General features: G+C 42.2%; 2 protein-coding genes across 2 annotated transcripts in view; both read right to left on the bottom strand.

Moving 5' to 3' along the window:
* Positions 1-686: 686 nt before the first annotated feature.
* LOC125454650 (fatty acid-binding protein 1, liver-like) lies at positions 687-14,511 on the bottom strand. The gene is made up of 5 exons (XM_059644755.1): positions 14,397-14,511; positions 4,543-4,644; positions 3,329-3,501; positions 3,078-3,170; positions 687-767 (listed from the first exon to the last, which is right to left on the bottom strand). Exons 2-5 carry the CDS (start codon positions 4,607-4,609, stop codon positions 687-689), a joined length of 414 nt encoding a protein of 137 aa, XP_059500738.1. The 5' UTR covers positions 4,610-4,644; positions 14,397-14,511.
* Positions 14,432-23,092, bottom strand: part of LOC125455339 (fatty acid-binding protein, liver-like) — a 21,989-nt gene continuing 13,328 nt past the window's right edge. Inside the window, exons 3-4 of the mRNA XM_048537120.1 lie at positions 20,482-20,574; positions 14,432-14,560 (exon numbers count right to left, since the gene is read on the bottom strand). Coding sequence (XP_048393077.1) covers positions 14,507-14,560; positions 20,482-20,574 — 147 coding nt within the window. The 3' untranslated portion in view covers positions 14,432-14,506. The remainder of the gene's footprint in view (positions 14,561-20,481; positions 20,575-23,092) is intronic.

Raw genomic sequence — 23,092 nt, 5'->3', positions numbered from 1 at the left:
TCCTCCAACATCTCCAGGCACAATCCTTGATCTGTTGTTTCTTGCATTTGGTAAATGCATTTCAGTTCTAAAAAATAAAAAGCCTGATTTAATTGTCCTTTAAACCTTATTTGGTATCCAATCAGTATCCTCCAGTGAAAGATACTGAAGTTAACTTTTTTGCAGCCAACTGAGGGGACAAGTTAAAAAGGTGGTGGGGGGGGGGGGGGGGGGGGCGGAATTCCTAACTCATTGAAGGAGCTCTGTCTGAACTGTAATGAACCTAATTGGAGGTTTGACAAAATAAAAACAAGAAAGATGTTCAATAAAAATTGCACTGAAAAAGTGCAATATGGTCACATGTCAGGGGTAGAAAGGAGTGTAAATCATGAAAGTTGGTATACTCCCAGAAGGCCAAACAACTATAGGACTGTTCAGTAGATCGATGACTAATAGGAAGTTTCAAAGGATCACCATGCTTCAATAAAGAAAGGGACAAGGTTATAATGAAGATCCCAACAACTTGTGCAGCAATTGAACTCACTTTTGGTATCACTCTGCAACCCAAGTCAGCTGTCTTGCTGACTGAGCTCACCTAGCCAATTATAAAGGGCAGCTTTAGCACCATGTGAACACCCACAATACATCAAGTAGATCAATAACCAGCCACACCACTGCTCAGTGCACATTTTATTTTCACAAATGAACTACAGATGATCTTCCTCAGCATCAGGATCTTCAACTTTTTTGCTTATTTGTTTGTAAACAACATCACCAAAAGTGATTGTCTGAAAAAAGAGACAAGCCAGGTGTTAGTTAGTAAATGCAGAAGTGTAGTGCATAGATTTAATGGCACTCAAAATCAAGCTTGAAAGGCAACCTCAGGTCACAAGGCCAATATGCACACATTCTAGATTGCCTTATTCCAGAGAGTAGGGTCAATATAAAAATGGATTTCTGAATAAGTGTGCAGCTCAACACAAAACATGAAGTGGAGCAGTTAGCCAGCTTCATCTCATCTAGAAGATATTACCCATTGTACATGATCATACAGATAAGCACACTAATGAGGACCAAGTCAGGCAGCCTATTGAACCTTCTTTTAAATAAAAGTCAGAACTGAAAAGATTACAGCTGCAGGCACACATTCCTGCCTAGTGCCAATAGTTCCTTATGCCCTTATTCAAGTGTTATCAAGTCATGCCCCAAATATTCAAAAGGACTCCTTTTCCAAAGTGTTAACATTATCGCTGTTTGTTTCACCACGTCTGGGATGGAGAGTCTCCTTATTCTGGATTCTAGCAGAAACACTGTATTCTTTCAAATTGGAAAAAGCCTTGCATTTCTGGTGAGTCACCTTTTTCTTCAAGTTCCTTAGGATGCAAGGCTAGGGGGTCTAATCTAAACATTTAGAACATAGACATAGAACATAGAACAGTACAGCACAGAACAGGCCCTTCAGCCCACAATGTTGTGCCGACCATTGATCCTCATGTATGCACCCTCAAATTTCTGTGACCATATGCATGTCCAGCAGTCTCTTAAATGACCCCAATGACCTTGCTTCCACAACTGCTGCTGGCAACGCATTCCATGCTCTCAACTCTCTGCATAAAGAACCTGCCTCTGACATCCCCTCTATACTTTCCACCAACCAGCTTAAAACTATGACCCCTCGTGCTAGCCATTTCTGCCCTGGGAAATAGTCTCTGGCTATCAACTCTATCTATGCCTCTCATTATCTTGTATACCTCAATTAGGTCCCCTCTCCTCCTCCTTTTCTCCAATGAAAAGAGACCGAGTTCAGTCAACCTCTCTTCATAAGATAAGCCCTCCAGTCCAGGCAGCATCCTGGTAAACCTCCTCTGAACCCTCTCCAAAGCATCCACATCTTTCCTATAATAGGGCACCCAGAACTGGACGCAGTATTCCAAGTGCGGTCTAACCAAAGTTTTATAGAGCTGCAACAAGATCTCACGACTCAAACTCAATCCCCCTGTAAATGAAAGCCAAAACACCATATGCTTTCTTAACAACCCTGTCCACTTGGGTGGCCATTTTAAGGGATCTATGTATCTGCACACCAAGATCCCTCTGTTCCTCCACGTTGCCAAGAATCCTATTCTTAATCCTGTACTCAGCTTTCAAATTCGACCTTCCAAAATGCATCACCTCGCATTTATCCAGGTTGAACTCCATCTGCCACCTCTCAGCCCATCTCTGCATCCTGTCAATGTCCCGCTGCAGCCTACAACAGCCCTCTACACTGTCAACGACACCTCCAACCTTTGTGTCGTCTGCAAACTTGCTGACTCATCCTTCAATTCCCTCGTCCAAGTCATTAATAAGAATTACAAACAGTAGAGGCCCAAGGACAGAGCCCTGTGGAACCCCACTCACCACTGACTGATATATTCTGGTAAGCCCTCTGAACAACTTTTGACTTGTATCTAGCATTTGGTACGATCAATATCGTCAAATACTCCAGAAACTGAATCACCAGTTCGCAGTACAACAAAAAGTGTGAGGAAGTAAATGTCAGTTGTACCCCCACACCTTTAATTCATCATTAAAACCAATCTGTTTCATCTCAACCTCACTAATTAGGTAAAAACTCTTCATTAAAAAATGGAATGATCCATTGTCAGGACTAATCAAAACACTGGCTTGTCATGACTGTCCATCTGGCCACATAGCCCATTGAAACATAGTAAAACCCACACTACATCATTCCACATGGAATCTGCCCAAATGACTGAAAAAGTCAAATCCAGTTGAAATTCAACTCTTAAACCTTTAAAAATGTTAACACTATTTAAAAAACTTTCCAAAGGTTATACACAGTTAAAAAGTGGAGAAAAATCAAAGAATTCTAAAGATTATACTGCAATAGAATTACACCAGAAGTCAGTGATGATCAGGGAATGAGGGGAAGTGGTGGGGAGTGTGTTTGGCCAACTTCTTCAGTATCCTACTACCAGCCCCACTGTACAGCACAAAGGCCACCATTTGTTGCTGTTTACTTAACATGAGTAAGCATGCTTAAATCTACGTGATCAGCCAACAGGAGCTGTGGAAAATGTGTTTTAAAAGCTTACATTTGTCAGCAGATCTCCATCAAACTCTGCAACTGAAGTAAAATCTTTTGCTTTAACAACTAGCTTATTTTCTCCCTCTAGGTTCATTATAGCCTGCGCAAACAAAAATTGAGACAGCAGAGGTTCAGGAATATTCCAAGTAGCCCTTGTAATTACCTTAATGCACAAGTTACATCAGCAAGCCTTATTGGGCAAAATTGCCTGAGGACGTTACACTAACTCTCATTCCTTCTTAAACTCTAGGTGCTTACCTTGATCCTGTCTCCTGCAGGAGTTTGCACGTGCGTCTCTTGTCCAAGTGTGAAATTATTGACAAGTACCTGATCACCAGTTTGGATAGCAACTATGAAGTCATCTCCATTTTGGACAATTTTAGTAACCCTCTTGAGGTCTTTGAATTTTTCAATCATATCATCTGGGACTCCTACAAAAAGTACACAAGATGCCAGTTGTACCATTGCTGATAGCTTCAAGGAAATGAGTTACAAAAACTCCAAGAGTCAAAAGATGCACACATACAAACATTAAACTCTACATTTTAGTGTAAAAAGACTGAGTAAAGATACAAAGAACACATGGAGGAAAATTTAAAAGTCATTAACCTAGTCAGCTCAAGATTAGACTAAGAAATTAGACCTTACGCTCAACCTTGTAAAATGAAGGTGTTGAGCAAGATCAAACAAGGTGGTATTGAACCTTAAAGATTGAACCAGTCTATGTTTAAATATTTGAACTTTATCTATTTATAGTTGTGGAAATGGTGAAGAGTAAATATTTCAGCTACATCTCAGTTTTACATTGAGAAAGTTTAAAAACAAATTATCTTGCTAATGTTCAATCATAATGGAAGAATTTGAAGACCTGTTCCAAAGTTCTTCCCTAAGCAATTCTTTAGGCCAAGCCCCAAATATCCAAATTTTAAATAGCATGGAGGGTGTGCAGAGGAGATGGTGGGGGGGCTGTGACAGTGCTTGTGTCTGTCAGCCATCTTTCCCTAGGCTGGGAGTAAGGCCCTATTTTGATGAGCAATAGGCAAAAATAAGTATCTTGGTGGATCTGGTCTTAAAGATTGGTTTATTGTAGGATAACAGACAAGTACAATGATATTGTTGCTAAAACTACTTGGAGATGAAGTAACAGGTCTGTTCAGATTGCAAGAGGTCTGCCCTCCTTCCATTTAGGATAAAATGGAGCTCATTCAGGCTCCAGAAGATTTTTTCCCTTATGTACTGTATACATGCACTCAACATAAGGTTAAAAACAGAACATAAAACAGATTTTAAAAACAATTTTTCTTTTTGGTTAAAGAGAAAACAATGCAGTGGGGCACAAAGGATTATTGTAATTGCTGAAGTAAAACTGCTTTATTTGCAGATTTAGACAAAGCAGCCTAGTCAAAGACAATCCCAAGTGGAGTTTAGAACATTCTCATCCACTGACATGCTATAGTTCATCTTCTGCTTACCCAAAACTTCCATAAATTCTTCCATATTTTCTTGACTCTGGAGTTCATATTGTCCACTGAAGTCCATTGTAGATGTTTAGCATTCAAGAGAGTCTAGAGTTGCTGGGGGTGGGGAAACAGATAGAGAGTTTGAATCTTGGGCAAGTTACAACAAACATCTGCAGATTGGATCAATAATGGTGAGGTGGCAGGGCCTCGAGTACTGTACGCAACTTTGATCTCCAGGCCGGATCAAAGACATTCCAGCTGTTGAGACAGAGTCTAGCAAAAGCTCACTGGACTGATTCCTGGCAGGATTAACACAAGGAAAGATTGTCTCAACTGGGCTTGTACTCACTGGAATTCAGCAGAATGAGGGAGATCACAATAAAAATTCCCTTTGGGACCGGACAGGTTAGATATGGGAAAAGATAGTGTTCCTGATGTTTGGGGAAGTCCATAACTAGGGGTCAGTCTGAAAATAAGGAGCAAGCCGCTTATTATCAAGATGAAGAATTTCTCAACTCCGTTGAGTTCCTGTGGAATTCTTTACCACAAAGCTGTTGGTGCTATTTCAGAGAGAGAGATTAGTCAAGAGGGAGTAGCTCTTGTGGTTAAAGGGATCAAGGGTTATAGAGAGAGAAGTGGGAATGGGATATAGAAATTGTATTATTGGCCATATCATGTTGGATGGAAGAGCATGCCTGAAGGGAGGAATGGCCTGCATCTATTTTCTAGGATTTTAGAAGAGGCAACTTAGCAGATCTTGTTTCAAAGATTATTTGAGGCATGGTAATGATGAACCACTCAGTTTAGAGTCTTCCTATTGCTAGGAAAAACCTAGACACAGGTAAAGTTAGGTCACCTGGAATTTCTGGAGAGCCTTGGTATATAAAAAGAAAGTTACATCAGGAATTCTTGTGAACATTCTTCCCTTGTTGTTATACTAAGATGGAAGATTTATTCCTATTTTGTCACAACTTGTTCAGTCACATGTAATCTAGCAGCACCATTTTAAATTAAATATTCACTTTTCCTTCTAGTTTCACCCACAAATGAACAGTTTATAAAACCTCACTTCCTGCTAGGGAAGAATCATGGCTTCAAGTTTGTTTCTGCAGCCTTCTGCTCAGGAAAATAAACTAACATTTTGCATGCACACTAAAACAAACTATTTCCATCTGGCCTGACCAGTTTGCAGCAACTCAAGCATTTCATGGCTTCAAAAAAAAAAACAAATTGACAAATGGTCCATTGGTACTTTAATGGTAACAGCATCTAAGCAGGCTACTTTCCTGCCTGTGAAGGGTCATTTTGTTTACAAAGCCAGATCTATAGAAACAAGGAACCATAATCATAAGCAACTGGCCCTGTCTTCAAGCGGGCAGATGTGATTCCATTACTGATTGAGCATCCTTCAAGTCCTCTGTTAATGGGGACATCTCAAACAGTATCCTCAGTACACATTCTATATAGTATTGAGCACTACTGGCAGAGCCCATTCCCAGTTGACTTTGAACTGGCTGTCTGCTCCTGTTTCAGAGGAGCAGATAACAGAAGAATTTTGTGGAATGGATTCCAAGTAGACTGGGCTAGGTAAGGCTTGTGGGGTGAGAGCACATTTATTCCAGGTTGCCTGCTAGACGTACACAAACTAGAAAGTTAAACTAGGTCTTTTGCTAAGCCACTCATTTGTGCAACTTGGAACAAGAACAAAAAGTTACTAGCATGCTGAACCATTGCATTCGTCCAAGAGAGACAGTCAAATCAGTTATTTGTTGTCTATGTAATGAGATTGCATTCAAAGCACCTGCTGGCAGTTACTCCGCTCAACTATGACAACATTCCATTCATCAACAGAAAGATCTTTGCCTGGCCCCAATCAGAACAGATGCAATCTCTTCAGCTGTTTCTTCAATTGCACTTTTTTAGTGCTTCCTGCAGCTGTTACAAGTTGGAAAGCAGTGACAAAGCTGATGTAAATATCACCAAATATCCAGGTTGAAGCAGAACCAGAAAGAGCAGCCTGTGCCAGAGAGACATGCTAACAAGGGCTGCAGCATAAAGATGAAACATTTTACCACCCAACTTGCTGAAAATTTAGACTGGGGTTACCCAACCAAGGAGGTGGGTGGGAGAACGCCAGATTTTTAAAAACAGCAGAAGAGGCTGCACTAGTGGAAAGCCCTTCCACAGCAAACTTGTGCTCCTGAGATGCTGCTTGGCCTGCTGTGTTCATCCAGCCTCACATTTTATTATCTTGGAATCTCCAGCATCTGCAGTTCCCATTATCTCTCATCTCAGGTCAGGGCTCTCAGTTTGGAAGGGGCTCTTATGGCCAGTTGGGATTCCAATTCGTTCTGCGATTCTTATGTTAGTTTACACCAATGCCATGTCGTGGCAAAAACAACAATTCCATCCTCGTGCTATCCTTCCCTGGCTCCCACCCCAAAGACATCCATCCTCACATTACCGTGCTTTCAGAATTAGTGTTCACTAACATTTTATAACGTTTGCTCTGGACATTGTATCAAAGACCCTATCCACTTGCCTCTTAGTAAGTTAGACTCAATGACTACTCAATCACTTGGAGATCCTTGCAGCTTCCTTCAGATTTCGAGATGTCACAGCCTCTTTGTTCAGATAGCACTGTTCTCTATGCACATTAGTCAATAGTAGTAGTTAGAAAAAGCAGCCAATTTTAAAGGTTTCCTTTCAATAGGAAGGGAAAGTTAATAGTTCATTGTTTATTGTTTGACCATAGAAAAAAGTCAGCAACATTAAGGAACTTTACTTACATTGATGGCATTCAAAGCCAGTTAGGCCATTCTTTTGAATTTTAAGAGATAATACAAAAGGAAGTTTCAGTCCATTGAGATGACACTGCCAAAAACTGCTATCTACACTAGTCATACTATCCTGCACCAAGTCCTTGTGTTGTAACACTTCAGTGAAATTCTCTTTTTCAGAAAAAGAGAGAGAATGTGGAGGCTTCCCACCTCAACCATCCTCTTAGGTAGTGCATGCCAGACCTACTGCTCCCCCACCCTCAGGGTGGGGATTTCAATACCTCTAAACATCTTGCCTTTCATGCCATGGTGACACTGCTTTGATATTGACCCTTTGACTAAAGTGATGACTTCTCTATTTACTGCCCATATCCCTCAGTTGTATACACCTCAATCAGATGCCTTCCCTCCAGCAGAGGTCTGTTCTAAAGAAAACCAACGAGCGTGCTCCAACCCAAGTAACATCTTGGTGCATCGCATCTGCGCCCCCTCCAGTGCACTATTAGGAGAATGACTGCAGCAAAGAAAGCCACATTCAGCACTCCAGCAGTAAACAAATTTCTCTGCAGCTCCAACACAATCAAGAGCACAGATGTCATTAAATTTAACAAACTCCACATGTTCCAACACACCTCCAGGGTTTGTAAAGACTGTAACCTGGATCCACATTACCGCTGGGAGTCTTTCCTCTTACTTTTAAATGTTGTTATAGATCAGCAGAAACAAAGCACCTCATATGCTTTCCTAGCTACCTTATTAAAATAAGTAATTTGAAAAACACATTTAAATTTAATCTAGCAGAAGTTTAAGTACTTGAAGTGTAGATTAACAAGTCAGAAACATGCTGTTGTTATGTAGATGCTTGCCCTACTAGTCTCTTAACATAAAAGACATCTATTTCTGTGAACCATAACCAATGACATCATAAGCCAATTTAGTCTGCAAGCACCCAAAAAGAGAAATTAGACCACCATTATACATTTCAAAAACACTTAGAATTGAAAATCTACATAAAAGCAAAGCCTAAATATAGATTAATGTTACTAAAGTCTAATCCAGTTGAAACTGATGTTTGACACGATATGCAAGGATAGGATGAATGGCCAAAATCTTTTTCCCCCAGTGTAGGCGAGTCTAAAACTAGACAGCATATGTTTATGGGGTGACAAAAGATTTAAAGAGAAGACCCAAGGTAGAACTTTTTCCACACAGTAGTACATGCATGGAGTGAGCTGTTAGTAGTGAAGGCCTGCACACTTTCAGCATTTGAAGAGTATTTAGAGACACTCATGAACATGAGGGCCGAAGGGCCTGTTCTGATGTTGCACCAACCTGTGAACTAATCTAAGCCCATCCCCCTACACTATCCCGTCATCATCCATATGCTTATCCAAGGACTGTTCAAACACCCCTAATGTGGGGGAAGAGGAAGGGTTCAAAGAGGGAGCTGGGCCAAATAGGACTAGAATAGCTTAGAATACCTAGTCAGCATAGACAAGCTGTTTCCATTCTGTACATCTGACTCTTATTGCTACTGAGAAGAGTCTTTCCTGACAATTTCTGTCTTTTCCCATTATCTTACAATAGTCTGTGAGAAGCAATATCAGAAAAGTCAAGTTATTATCAACAGGGGGGAAAAAAAAAGTTTTTCCATAAAGCCAGTTTAACCTGAATCAACAGACCACAATCAACTGCAGAAGATCAGAACTGTACAAAAAAAACCCCTCTACTAAATGAAGTACAGGGGAAAGACAAGTTCACCTAAACAGGGAGGCAAAATTTTAAGAAAAAAACATTAACTCATACCTTAGAAACAAGAAAAAAAACCAAACAGACAAGCAAAATGGCACCAAAAAGGATAATTTATGTGAGCTTCATCTGGGCAGCCTTCTGGAATAAGGAGAAATCTAAGGGCTTTTAAATTGAAATCAGGATATTTCCAGAGGAATTTAGGGAAAGTTGCTGATTTTTAAACAACAGCAATCAATTCTAATTAAACTTCAATTAAGCAATCAATTGATAAAAGATGTTGCAGGCTGTTGAAAATAACAGGTTTATTCTTACCAGCCAAAGCTGTTGGCAGCCATTCTTGGCTGAAAGCACTGTCTTTTAGAGGTTAAGCAGACTCAGGGCTGGTTATTACTTGTGTGGTGACATACCTGGTGCAGTGGGAGAGTTCTTGTGGTGCACTGATTAGTGCCTCTACCTCTGAGCCCAGTGGTATGAGTTCAAGTCTCACCTGCTCCAGAGGTGTGCCATTACACCTTCGAGTAGGCTGATTGGGAAAATATCTGCTAGTCAAGGAATTCTTTTGGTGTCGTGGTAAAGTCCCTCCCTTTAAGTTAGAACATCTTGGTTCAAATCCCATCCAGCACAGATAATCACCCTAATGTGCTTGAACCATTAAACATAACAATTCCGAGTGTCTGGCCAGCACTAGTTGCACAGCTAAAACCAATTTTCCAAATTTATTGCATATTCCAGACCTATGTTCTATCCAAAGGTGCTATCAAAGAGTGAGTCAGAGGCCAAGTTACGTTACCTCAGGGACAACACAGGACATGCAAAAGGGCAAATTCATTTCTAAGATTCGGAGGCTGTTTAGAGAGGGTTACACTAATCGCAAGAACCTTTTCTACCTCGTTATTCCCCTGAGGTATTACACTTAATAATTCCGAGTGTCTGCGCAGTACCAGTTGCACAGCTGAAACCAATGGATTTAGCTGCTGTTTTCCAATTTTATACGGTTGGAGCCATACCTGACAGACAGGAATATGGTCGTGGTTGTTAGAGGTCCATCATCTCAGCTCCAGGACATCTCTGCAGGAGTTCCTCAGGTAGTGTTCTCGGCCCAACCATCTTCAGCTGCTTCATCAATGACCTTCCCTCCATCATAAGATCAGAATTAGGACGCTCACCGATGATTGCACAATGTTCAGCACCATTCGTGATTTCTCAAATTGCAGATTGTGTTCAAATACAACAAGATTTGGGCAATATCGAGGCTTGGGCTGACAAATGGCAAGTGACATTTGCACCACACAAATGTGTGGGCAATGACCATCTCCAACGAGAGACAATCTAACAATGGCCCCTTGACATTCGTTGGAGTTACCATCACTGAATCCCGCCCTATCAACATCCTGGGGGTTATCATTGACCAGAAACTAAACTGTGCTCACCACTTTAACAGAGTGGCTACAAGAGCAGGTCAGAGGCTGGGAATACTGCGGCGAGTAACTCACCTCCTGACTCCTCAACCCTGTCTGCCATCTACAAGGCACAAGTCAGGAGTGTATTGGAATAGTCCCCACTTGCCTGGATGAGTGCAGCCCCAACAACATACAAAAAGCTTGACACCATCCAGGACAAACCAGCCTGCTTGATTGGCACCACATCTACAAATACTCACTTCCTCCACCACTGACCCTCAGTAGCAGCAGTATGTACTACCTACAAGATGCACTGCAGAAATTCACCAAAGATCCTCAGACAACACCTTCCAAACCCATTACCACTTCCATCTAGAAGGACAAGGGCAGCAGACATATGAGAACACCACCATCTCCAAGTTCCCCTCAAAGCCACTCACCATCCTGACTTGGGAATATATTGCCATCCTTCACTGTCGCTGGGTCAAAACCCTAGAGTTCCCTCCATAATAGCATTGTGGGTCAACCCCCAGCAGGAGGACTGCAAGAACAGCTCACCACCACCTTCTCAAGGGCAGCTAGGGCTAGGCAAGAAGTGCTGGCCAGCCAGAGAAGCCCACATCCAACAAATGAATAAAAAACATACGGAAACTGGATGGAGAGAGGTTGTTTCCACTGGTGGGAGAGTCTAGGAGCAAAGTATATAATCTCAGAATAAGCGGTCCAGTTAAAACAGAGATGAGAAAGAATTTCATCTCGCAGAGGGTCATGAGTCTGTGGAATTCATTGTCAAAGATGGGTTGATAAAGATACCTGAATCTGAGATAGAGAAATTTTTAATCATTCAGGGAATCTTGGGTTCTGAGAGAAAGGTAGGAAATGGAATTGAGGATTGTCAGGTCAGCCATGGTCTCATTGAATAGTGGAGCAGTCTTGATGGTCTGAAGGTTCTACTTCTGTTCCTTTGTCTTATTTTGATCCAGGTTGTTGTTGCTCTTTATTGATTGTAAATAACATCATGAAAAGTGTACTTAGTAAGCAGTTCTTTATGAAAACTCAGTGAACCGTATGGTGAGTGAGTAATCGTCTCTGTCTGATGTTTCCATTTTGTACGCTGGCATATGTTCCTCTGCCATGGCTGAGGAAGGTTGACATTATGCCTGTGGAATATACCCCTCCCCTAAAAGTGGCACAGTAGGTGGAAGATAGTGTAAGTACTGGGCCAAGTTGATGCCAGTGAGACACCAGTTCCTTTCAAGCCACCTCATCACTCAGTTTCTGGACAGGCAGGTCTATTGGTGACATCCCTAAACTGCCCCATCGTCTCAAAAATTCCAAAAGTATCTGTGATAGCAAGTAGCATGGATTATCCCAATCATCTGAGAAGAATGAAAAAAAAATTGCTTACGCATTTTGAAAGCAAAACTCAGCGAACTGTATTCACCTGTCCCAAGAGATAATTGGAGGTAGATATCAAGTCCTGACATTGTGTAAAAAGCTTTCTGTGACATAGAGTGTGCTGCAATACTTAGGGAGTCATCTGGAAACCTAACTGGTATTGATGTACATATGGTTAGTTGCCACCAGGATCTTTCTCCCTTGAAAGCTACTCTCCTAGAGCCAAAGAGGTCTACAGCACAAAAAAACGCTTCAGTCCTTTGAGTCTGTGCTGGCCCAAAGCAAGCAACTAACTACTGTATCAGAGATAATGGGAACTGCAGATGCTGGAGATTCCAAGATAATAAAATGTGAGGCTGGATGAACACAGCAGGCCAAGCAGCATCTCAGGAGCACAAAAGCTCTCTGATGAAGGGTCTAGGCCCGAAACGTCAGCTTTTGTGCTCCTGAGATGCTGCTTGGCCTGCTGTGTTCATCCAGCCTCACATTTTATTATCAACTAACTACTGTACTCCATTTTCCAGTGCTTGGCATCGCAAGTACACATAGAGTCATAGTCATAGAGTTGCACAGAATGGAAACAGCCCCTTCGGCCCAACCAGTTCACGCTGAACATAATCCCAAACTAAACTAGTCCCACCTGCCTTCTCCTTGCCCATATACATGCAAATCCTTGCTAGTCATGTACTTATCCAAATGTGTTTTAAATGTTGTAATTGTACCCACATCCATATACGAGCCACCCTGTGTGTGAAAAATTTGACACCCATTTCTTTTTTAAATCTGTCTCTTCTCACCTTAAAATTTGCCCCTTAGCTTTGAAATCTCACATCCTGGAGAAAAGACAACTATCGTTAACCCTATCTATACCCATCATTATTTTATACACTTCTATACAGCCGCCTCTCAAACTCTATGCTCCAGTGAAAATGATCCCAGCCTAACCAGCTTTCCTCATAACTCAACCTTCCATACCCACAACATCCTGGTATATCTCTTCTGAAACCCTCTCCAGCTTGATAATATCCTTCCTATAACTGGCAGACCAGAACTGGACAATATATTCCAGAAGAGGCCTCCCTAGCCTCCCGTACAACCTCAACATGACTTCCCAACTCTTATATTCAAAAGATTGAGCAATGAAGGAAGCATGCCAAATGCCTTTTTAACCACTACCTATATGTGGTACAAACTTCAAAGAATTATACACCTGAGCCCCTATGTCTGTCTATTCTACAACACTACTCAAGGCCCTGCCATTAACTGTATAAGCCTTACTTTTGTTTGTTGTACAAAATTATAATACCTTACATTTGTCCAGATTGAACTCAGCTGCTATTTTGCAGCCTATTGACCCATTTATTCAAGATCCTATAAAATCTTTAAAAAATTTCACTATCTATAATTCCACCAATTTTGATGTTGTCTGCAGACATACTAACCATCTATTCTACAGTCTCATCCAAATCATTTACATAAATGACAGACAAAGGGGGACCCAGAACCGATCCCTGTGGAACACTGCTGTCCACAGGCCTCCAGTCCAAAAACCAAACCCCCACCATGACTCTCTGTCTCCTACCGTTAAGCTGAGGCTCTCTGATGAAGGGTCTAAGCCCAAAACATCAGCTTTTGTGCTCCTGAGATGCTGCTTGGCCTGCTGTGTTCATCCAGCTTCACACTTTGTTATTTTGTATCCAATTGGCAAGTTCCCCCTGAATCGCATGTGACCTAACTTTATTAATTAGTCTACCACGCAGAACCTTGTCGAAGGCTTAATTAAAGTCCAAGTAAACAACGTCTACTGCTCTGCCTTCATCAATCTCTTCAGTAATTTCCTCAAAAAGGGGGTGGCACAGTGGCTCAGTGGTTAGCACTGTTGCCTCACAGTGCCAGGGATCTGGGTTCAATTCCACCCTTGGGCAACTGTGTAGAGTTTGCACTTTCTCCCCATGTCTGCACGAGTTTCCTCCCACAGTCCTAAGATGCGCAGGCTAGGTGGATTGGCCATGCTAAATTGTCTATAGTATCAGGAATGCATAGGTCAGGGGTATGGGTCTGGGTGGGATGCTCTGAGGTTTGGTGTGGACTTGTTGGGCTGAAGGGCCTGTTTCCACCCTGCAGGGATTCTTAAAATAAAAACTCAATCACATTTGTGAGATATGATTTTCCACACACAAAACCATGCTGACTATCTCCAACCACGTTTTGCCTCTCTAAATATCTACAAATCCTATTTTTTAAAGTCACCTCCAATAATTTAACCAACAGCCGACATCAGACTCTCATGTCTATAGTTTCCCAGTTTTTCTGTATCTACATGCTTCTTCAATGAAATGGGAATTTCAGCTTCTATCACCATTACTGACAGTGAGTTCCAAAACTCTCTGGGTGAAAAAAAATCTTTCCTCATATCCCCTCAGAACTTTCAGCTGTTTCCCTTAAATTTTCACATCTGGTCATTTATCCCTTCATCAAGAGGAAAAGTTTCTTATAAGTAATTAATATTCATGGCAATAAATATAATTGATAATACCTGTCACAAAAGGGTAATTAAATTCAGACAAGTCATCAGACAGGAACACAGGTTTTATTGTAATACTATACAATGTGATACAATTTGCTACATGGTGTCCTGCAATGGCCTCAGCTGATCCTCTTGCTGATTCTTTTGTAGAAGATATCTCCAATAGTCATGGTCTGAAATGAGAAGATAAAACTGAATAATTTCACTGAATCAAAGGAAATTGTATAACTCTGACACTGATTACAGTTTTGCTGGGTTGATTGCACATTCCTCCATGAGTAAGCAGTTTCAAAGTTCACCTTTACTCCAAAGTAATAATTCATTACACAAGGAAGGAAAAATTAATTTATACAGCAGAGATAATGGGAACTGCAGATGCTGGAGAATCCAAGATAGAACATAGAACATAGAACATTAGAGCACAGTACAGGCCCTTCGGCCCTCGATGTTGTGCTGACCTGTCATACCGATCTCAAGCCCATCTAACCTACACTATTCCATGTACGTCCATATGCTTGTCCAATGACGCCTTAAATGTACCTAAAGTTGGCGAATCTACTATCGTTGCAGGCAAAGCGTTCTATTCCCTTACTACTCTCTGAGTAAAGAAGCTACCTCTGGCATCTGTCCGATATCTTTCACCCCCCCAATTTAAAGCTATGACCCCTTGTGCTCGCCGTCACCATCCTAGGAAAAAGGCTCTCCCTATCCACCCTATCTAACCCTCTGATTATTTTATATGTTTCAATTAAGTCACCTCTCAACCTTCTTCTCGCTAATGAAAGCGGCCTCAAGTCCCTCAGCCTTTCCTCGTAAGACCTTCCCTCCATACCAGGCAACATCCTAGTAATTCTCCTCTGCACCCTTTCCAAAGCTTCCACATCCTTCCTTTAATGTGGTGACCAGAACTGTACACAATACTCCAAGTGCAGCCGCACCAGAGTTTTGTACAGCTTCCCCATAACCTCTTGGTTCCGGAACTCAATCCCTCTATTAATAAAAGCTAAAACACTGTATGCCTTCTTAACAGCCCTGTCAACCTGGGTGGCAACTTTCAAGGATCTGTGTACATGGACACCGAGATCCCTCTGCTCATCTACACTGCTAAGATTCTTACCATTAGCCCTGTACTTTGCCTTCCGATTACTCCTACCAAAGTGCATCACCTTACACTTGTCCGCATTAAACTCCATTTGCCATCTCTCAGCCCAGCACTGCAGCTTATCTATGTCTCTCTGCAACCTACAGCATCCTTCGTCACTATCCACAACTCCACCGACCTTAGTGTCGTCTGCAAATTTACTAACCCATCCTTCTACGCCCTCATCCAGGTCATTTATAAAAATGACAAACAGCAGTGGACCCAACACCGACCCTTGCGGTACACCATTAGTAACTGGTTTCCAGGATGAACATTTCCCATCAACTACCACCCTCTGTCTTCTTTCAGCAAGCCAATTTCCGATCCAAACTGCTATATCTCCCACAATTCCATTCCTCTGCATTTTGTACAATAGCCTGTTGTGAGGAACCTTATCGAATGCCTTGCTGAAATCCATATACATCACATCAACCGGTTTACTCTCATCGGCCTGTTTGGTCACCTTCTCAAAGAACTCAATAAGGTTTGTGAGGCACGATCTTCCCTTCACAAAACCGTGCTGACTATCCCTAATCAATTTATTCTTTTCTAGATGATTATAAATCCTATCCCTTATAACCTTTTCCAACACTTTACCAACAATTGAGGTAAGGCTCCCTGGTCTATAATTACCAGGGTTGTCTCTACTCCCCTTCTTGAACAGGGGAACCACATTTGCTATCCTAACAGGGGAACCGCATTTGTTATCGTAGTGTGGAACTGGATGAGCACAGCAGGCCAAGCAGCCACTTAGGAGCACAAGAGCTGACGGGCCTAGACACTTCATCAGAAAAGGGGTAGGGGGACAGGGTTCTGAAATAAACAGGGAGAGAGAGGGAGGTGGACAGAGGATGGATAGAGGAGAAGATGGGTGGAGAGGAGACAGGCAAGTCAAAGAGGTGGGGATGGAGCCAGTAGAGGTGAGTGTAGGTGGGGAGGTAGGGAGGGGATAAGTCGGCCCGGGGAGGATGGACGGGTCAAGGGGGCGGGATGAGGTTAGTAGCTAGGAACTGCATCTCCCAGTCGCAAACCACTTCAACTCCCTCTCCCATTCCTTAGACGACACGTCCATCCTGGGCCTCCTGCAATGCCACAACGATGCCACCTGAAGGTTGCAGGAACAGCAACTCATATTCAGCTTGGGAACCCTGCAGCCCAATGGTATCAATGTGGGTTTCACAAACTTCAAAATCTCCCCTTCCCCCACTGCATCCCAAAACCAGCCCAGCTCATCCTCGCCTCCCTAACCTGTTCTTCCTTTCACCCATCCCCTCCTCCCACACAAGCTGCACCCCCATTTCCTTCCTACTACCCTCATCCCGCCTCCTTGACCTGTCCATCCTCCCCAGACTGACCTACCCCCTCCATAACTCCCCACCTACACACACCTCTACTGGTTCCATCCCTGCCCTTTTAACTTGTCTGTCCCCTCTCCACTTATTTTCTCCTCTATCCATCTTGGATCCCCCTCTCTCCCTATTTATTTCAGAACCCTCTTCCCATCCCCCTTCTCTGATGAAGGGTCTAGGCCTAAAACGTCGGCTTTTGTGCTCCTAAGATGCTGCTTGGCCTGCTGTGTTCAACCAGCTCCACACTTTGTTATCTTAATTTATATAGCATCTTTTTTATGACTTTGGGATACCCCAAAGTGTGTTAGAGCCAATGAAATACATATTTGAAGCATAACCATTGCTGCAATGTTGGTAAACCAGAAGCCAATCGCTTATTGTAAATTCACCTAACTACTAATTAGTAAGCTAATTTGTTTTTGCAATGTGAATTAAGGGATTGATATTGGGAGGCTGATGAGTTCAGTCTGTCTGCTCCTCTGTGTTCGAGGTAGATGGTAAAGAACATAAAGTATTGGTCAAAGAAAAATATTAGTTCCTCAGCCAATGTCACCAAAGATTGTATAATTGGGATGACAAAATGTTGTCTGTTTTGTTTATTTATTTATTTAATTAATTAATTAATATTATTTTAGAGTTTGGGTGACAAAGATTAGCATATGGGGACAATTACGTTTGTGAAGAGTTTAAAAAAAAGTCAGTCAGACAGTCCTTCTGAAACAGTGACTTAATCCAATATATATCAAACAGCAGAGACTTCTTAGAATACTAATGTCAAATACACCACCACCTGCATGTTCCCCTCCCAGCCACTCTCCAGCCCATCTTGGAAATGTATTGCTGTTCCTTCAGTGTTGCTGGGGCAAAATCCTGGAATTTAATCCGTCAGGGCCTTGTGGGTTTACTCACAACACATGGACTGCAGCAGTTCAAGAAGGCAGCTCACAATCACTTTCTCAAGGGCAACTAGGATGGGCAATAAATGCTGGTTCGCCAGCAACACCTACAACCAATGAGTATTTAATATAAAATTTTCTTTATTGTGCTAATTTATGAGAGGGAGTATAGACATTGGAGGCCATGAGATTGTTTCTGGTTCATGACAATTATTCATTGATTTTAGCCTAAGAAACACAGAGGTTAAAAATTAAAGGCCTTTCAGAAGGAGACCTGATTGGGATCACAGCAAATATAGTTTGTTTCCTCAAGAGGAGTATTGAATAGTTCAAGGAAAACACAGTGACCTCTTTAGAAAGGTTTACTTTGTGCAACTTCCAAATCAGACATCTGTAGGCTATCAGTGGCTGTGAAAGTCTAAGCTCTCAGTTTTGTAAATACTCATGAAAGAAGACTTCACAATTTACAGGAGAGATTGGGGGAGAATCAATTTACTCAAACTTACATATTTGATAGGACCACATATTTGATGTAAAGGTATACTTTGTCTGGATTTGAATCAATGCAAAATGTTGAGAAAAGGATAAAACTTTGTTTTGCTGAGTGATTTAAATTTTTCCACTCATGTACTTCATTAAGATAGCTTGGTTTGTTATGTTTTGTTTTCATTTTGTGATTAATAAACTCTAGTTTTAAAGAAATTCTGTAGCATTGTATGACTATGACTACAATATTAAGTAAAATAAATAAAACCATCCAGATATTCCCAGATTTCATTCTGGGATCCGACTTGGACAATGTCTGGGATCATAATACTGACCATTTATCAAATTTTTGCTTGTGAGATTATACTGCAAAAATAATTGGTTACTGTAGATGCCACAAGAACCATCCACAACTGAACTTGATTTCCACCCCGTTTTCTATGCCTTTTTACATTAAGCACGTAAAGAGCATAAAGAAGTGGTAACAGGAGTGGGCCATTTAGCCCCTTGAGCCTACTTACCCATTCAATAGGATTATGGTGATCTAACATTCCTCACGTTCACTTCCCTCCTCTTTCCCTATAACGTTTGCTTCCCCAATTGATAAAGAATCTATCCACCTCAGCCTTAAAAATACACAAGGACTCTGACTGCACAGCTCTCAATGGCAAGGAGTTCCAGAGACCCATAACTGACTGAGAAAAAAAATCTTCCTCATCTTAGAATCATAGAATATTCCAGTGCAGAAGAAGACATTCAATCCATCATTCAGGTCTGTGCCAGCTCTCGAAAGAGTTACCCAGCTAATTTCATTCTCTAGAACTATCTCCATAGCACTCTAAATTAATCACTTCCAAATATATGTTCAACTCTCTTTTGAAGCCTTCTATGAAGTTCACTCCACCATTCTCCCAGGCAGCAGATTCCAAATCCTAACATACCTGACTAAAGACATTTCTCCTTGTCCCACTCCTACCTCTCTTACCGGCATTCTTCAAATTGTGACTCCCTAGTTAGTGACATACCAACAAGTGAAAACAGAATCTCCTCTTTACCCCGTCAAAATTGTTCAGGATTGAGATTTTGCCCTCAACACCCATCTCCAAAACTTGTCTCCAATCTGAGGAATGCCTACCTATGCTTATATTCTGTTTCTTGTCTTTTAGCAAACTTTTAATCCATGCTGCCCAGGACCAGTCAATCCCAAACATTTCTAATTTGCTAACCAACCTGTTGTATGGCATCTCAGCCTTAAATTGGCATGCCTTTATTCTGAGATCCTCTGGTCTGAGTTTTGTTCTTTCTCTATTATTCTCTGTGATTGTGTATCATTCCATTCACTTCACACAACCTCTGGTCATTGCTGAAATATATTCCTTGATAAGGAGTGCCAGTAAGCTACTCAAACAAATTGGGCTTCTTACCAAGATAATAAAGTGTGAAGCTGGATGAACACAGCAGGCCAAGCAGCATCTCAGGAGCACAAAAGCTAATGTTTCGGGCCTAGACCCTTCATCAGAGAGGGGGATGAGGTGAGGGTTCTGGAATAAATAGGGATAGAGGGGGAGGTGGACCGAAGATGGAGAGAAAAGAAGATAGGTGGAGAGGAGAGTATAGGTGGGGAGGTAGGGAGTGAATAGGTCAGTCCAGGGAAGACAGACAGGTCAAGGAGGTGGGATCAGGTTAGTGGGTAGGAAATGGAGGTGCGGCTTGGGGTGGGAGGAAGGGATGGGTGAGAGGAAGAACAGGTTAGGGAGGCAGAGACAGGCTGGGCTGGTTTTGGGATGCAGTGGGTGGAGGGGAAGAGCTGGGCTGGTTGTGTGGTGCAGTGGGGGAAGGGGACGAACTGGGCTGGTTTTGGGATGCGGTGGGGGAAGGGGAGATTTTGAAGCTGGTGAAGTCCACATTGATACCATTGGGCTGCAGGGTTCCCAAGCGGAATCTGAGTTGCTGTTCCTGCAACCTTCAGGTGGCATCATTGTGGTACTGCAGGAGGCCTATGATGGTCATGTCATCTAAAGAATGGGAGGGGGAGTTGAAATGGTTCGCGACTGGGAGGTGCAGTTGTTTATTGTGAACTGAGCGGAGGTGTTCTGCAAAGCGGTCCCCAAGCCTCCGCTTGGTTTCTTACCAATACTGCTGCTGTTTCATGGCTGGTTCAGCTAAGCAATTCCAAACTGAGAAATACAAGGAACCCCAAAACAGAATTAATGTCAACTTACATTTGTTAGTTGGTCTCCAATGATCTCTGTAACTGAGGTAATGTTTTGTATCTTGGCGATAAGTTTATTTTTCCCATCACGGTTAATTACGGCCTAGGTAATTAAGAAATAAGACATCAAAAATTAGGTTTTGAAATGCATCTAATTCAGTTTTGCCTGACACCAAGATAACTCAATATTATAGTCATGGTTCCTCAGCAACCCGAGTTTCCAGTATCCAATCACGTATTTCAATTTTCACTCGTCCAACATTGGGATGTCAACTTTCCAAGTAAAGTTTGTACAATACTGCTACACGCCTTAGGAAGTTTAACCAAAAGACAGATTTGCAACAAGTCTTAAGCACCCTCAGTTTTTGTTAGCCCCATACCTGTCAGAAATTTCTTTCAGATTTGGGCTTATGGGGAAATTGATTTGATTAGCTGACAGGACAGAGAACTACCGACGCTGAAGCAAAATGCTGCAAATGCTGGAGATCTGAAATAACAAAAAACAGAGAGTGCTGCAGAAACTCTGCAGGTCTGGCAGAAGCTGCGGAGGCAGAAATAGGGTTAACACTTCCAGTCCAACACTTCCAGAACCGAGGAGTGATGTGGAAATGCTGTAAGTTTTATTCTGTTAACAAAGGGGAGGAAGAGCAACTGCAATAAAGGACACGTCAGGGGAAGGTTAACTGGCATTACACATCCAAAGTGTGATGGAGAAAAAGACAAATTCAAGTATAACTCATCCTTCTTATGGAGGTCGCTTCTATCCCAGTGTGATCCAGTGATCCAGAATGCAAATCCCTGCCCCCTACACCAGCTCCTCAGCCACACATTCATCTGCTTCAGCCTCCTATTCCTACTCTCACAATTTGTTTTTAGATTATTCATTGGATGTGGGCATTGCTGGCCCGGGCAGTATCTATTTCCATCCTGAGTTGCCCTTGAGAAGGCTTGAGTTGCTTTCTTGAACTGCTGCAGTCCACATGCAGCAGGTAGGCCCTCAACAGCATTAGGGAGAGAATTCCAGGATTTTGACCCGCCACACTGAATGAACAGCACTATACGTCCAAGTCAGGATGATGAGTGGCTTGAGGATGACATTCCCATGTATCAGCTGTCCTTGACCTCCTTGATGTAAGTGATTGTGAGATTGGAAGGTTTTGCTGTAAGGATTTTTGATGAAGTTGTGCAGTGCATCTTGTAAATGGTGCACAACGCTGCTACCATGCATCAGTGGCACAGAAACTGTCTGCTCGTGGATGTGGTAAAAACCAAGCGGGCTGTTTTGTCCTGGATGTGTCAAGCTTCTTGGGTGTAGTTGGAGCTACAGCCAAATTTCACAGTTGGCCTGAGAGAGACCTCATTATTGGAACTGTAGCTGGGAGTTTCAGGATTTCAGAGCCTGAAGCAGCTAAGTGTTTGTCTTCAAACCTTATAAAACTTATAAATCTTAGTTTTTCTTTGTTAATCTATAATAGTGAGTAGGGTGAGAGGAGATCTGTCTCTTGATTAAAAATAAAACATCGGTATTGTTATCTTAGAGCAGTAGTTTTAGAGCAGTAAGACTGTGCAATTTTCTGGGTTTGTTGATTGTTAAGTGCACAAATGGCTTTAGTAGAATGAAGTTGTATCAGAGATAATAGGAACTGCAGATGCTGGAGAATCCAAGATAACAAAGTGTGAAGCTGGGTGAACACAGCAGGCCAAGCACCATCAGAGGAGCACAAAAGCTGATCCTTCGGGCCGAGACCCTTCATCAGAACAGGGGGAGGAGGAGAGAGATCTGAAATAAATAGGGAGAGAGAGGGAGGTGGATCGAAAATGGATAGAGGAGAAGATAGGTGGAGAGGGGGCAGATAAGTTAAAGAGGTGGGGATGGAGCCTGCAGAGGTGAGTGTAGGTGGGGAGGTAGGGAGGGGGGTGGGTGGTTGTGGCAGGAGAACCCAAAGAGATAGAGAGAAAAAGAGATAAGTCTGAGGCTGGTACAGTTGAGAAGAGGTGCAAATTAAATAGTTGAGTCAGGTAAGAGTAGTACAGAAAACAAGATAAGACTGGCAAATTAAACTGAATTTATTTCAATGCAAGAGGCCTGTAGGTAAGGCACATGAACTTAGGGTATGGTTGGGAACATGGCAATGAGATATCATAGCTGTGACAGAAAAGAGGACAGGTAGCTTAATGTTCCAGGATAGTTATGCTGCAGGAAGAATAGAAATAGGGCCAAGGGACAATGGGGGATGGCATTTTTAGAACATAGAACATTACAGCACAGTACAGGCCCTTCAGCCCTCGATGTTGTGCCGACCTGTCATACCGATCTCAAGCCCATCTAACCTACACTATTCCATGTGCGTCCATATGCTTATCCAATGACGACTTAAATGTACCTAAAGTTGGTGAATCTACTACCGTTGCAGGCAAAGCGTTCCATTCCCTTACTACTCTCTGAGTAAAGAAACTACCTCTGACTTCTGTCCTATATCTTTCACCCCTCAATTTAAAGCTATGCCCCTTCGTGCTCGCTGTCACCATCCTAGGAAAAAGGCTCTCTCTACCGACCCTATCTAACCCTCTGATTATTTTATATGTTTCAATTAAGTCACCTCTCTACCTTCTTCTCTCTA

This window comes from Stegostoma tigrinum, chromosome 1 (genome assembly GCF_030684315.1).
Source record: "Stegostoma tigrinum isolate sSteTig4 chromosome 1, sSteTig4.hap1, whole genome shotgun sequence".
Taxonomy (NCBI): domain Eukaryota; kingdom Metazoa; phylum Chordata; class Chondrichthyes; order Orectolobiformes; family Stegostomatidae; genus Stegostoma; species Stegostoma tigrinum.
Note: the sequence above shows the minus strand (reverse complement) of the source record. Positions and strands in the feature narration are given on the sequence as shown.

Coding starts and splice junctions, on each gene's coding strand:
- LOC125454650 (XM_059644755.1), bottom strand. CDS start 4,609: ATGGACTTCAGTGGACAATATGAACTCCAGAGTCAAGAAAATATGGAA. Junction 3,502..4,542: donor AGAATTTATGGAAGTTTTGG/GTAAGCAGAAGA, acceptor TACTTTTTGTAG/GAGTCCCAGATGATATGATT. Junction 3,171..3,328: donor CTGCAGGAGACAGGATCAAG/GTAAGCACCTAG, acceptor TTGTTTGCGCAG/GCTATAATGAACCTAGAGGG.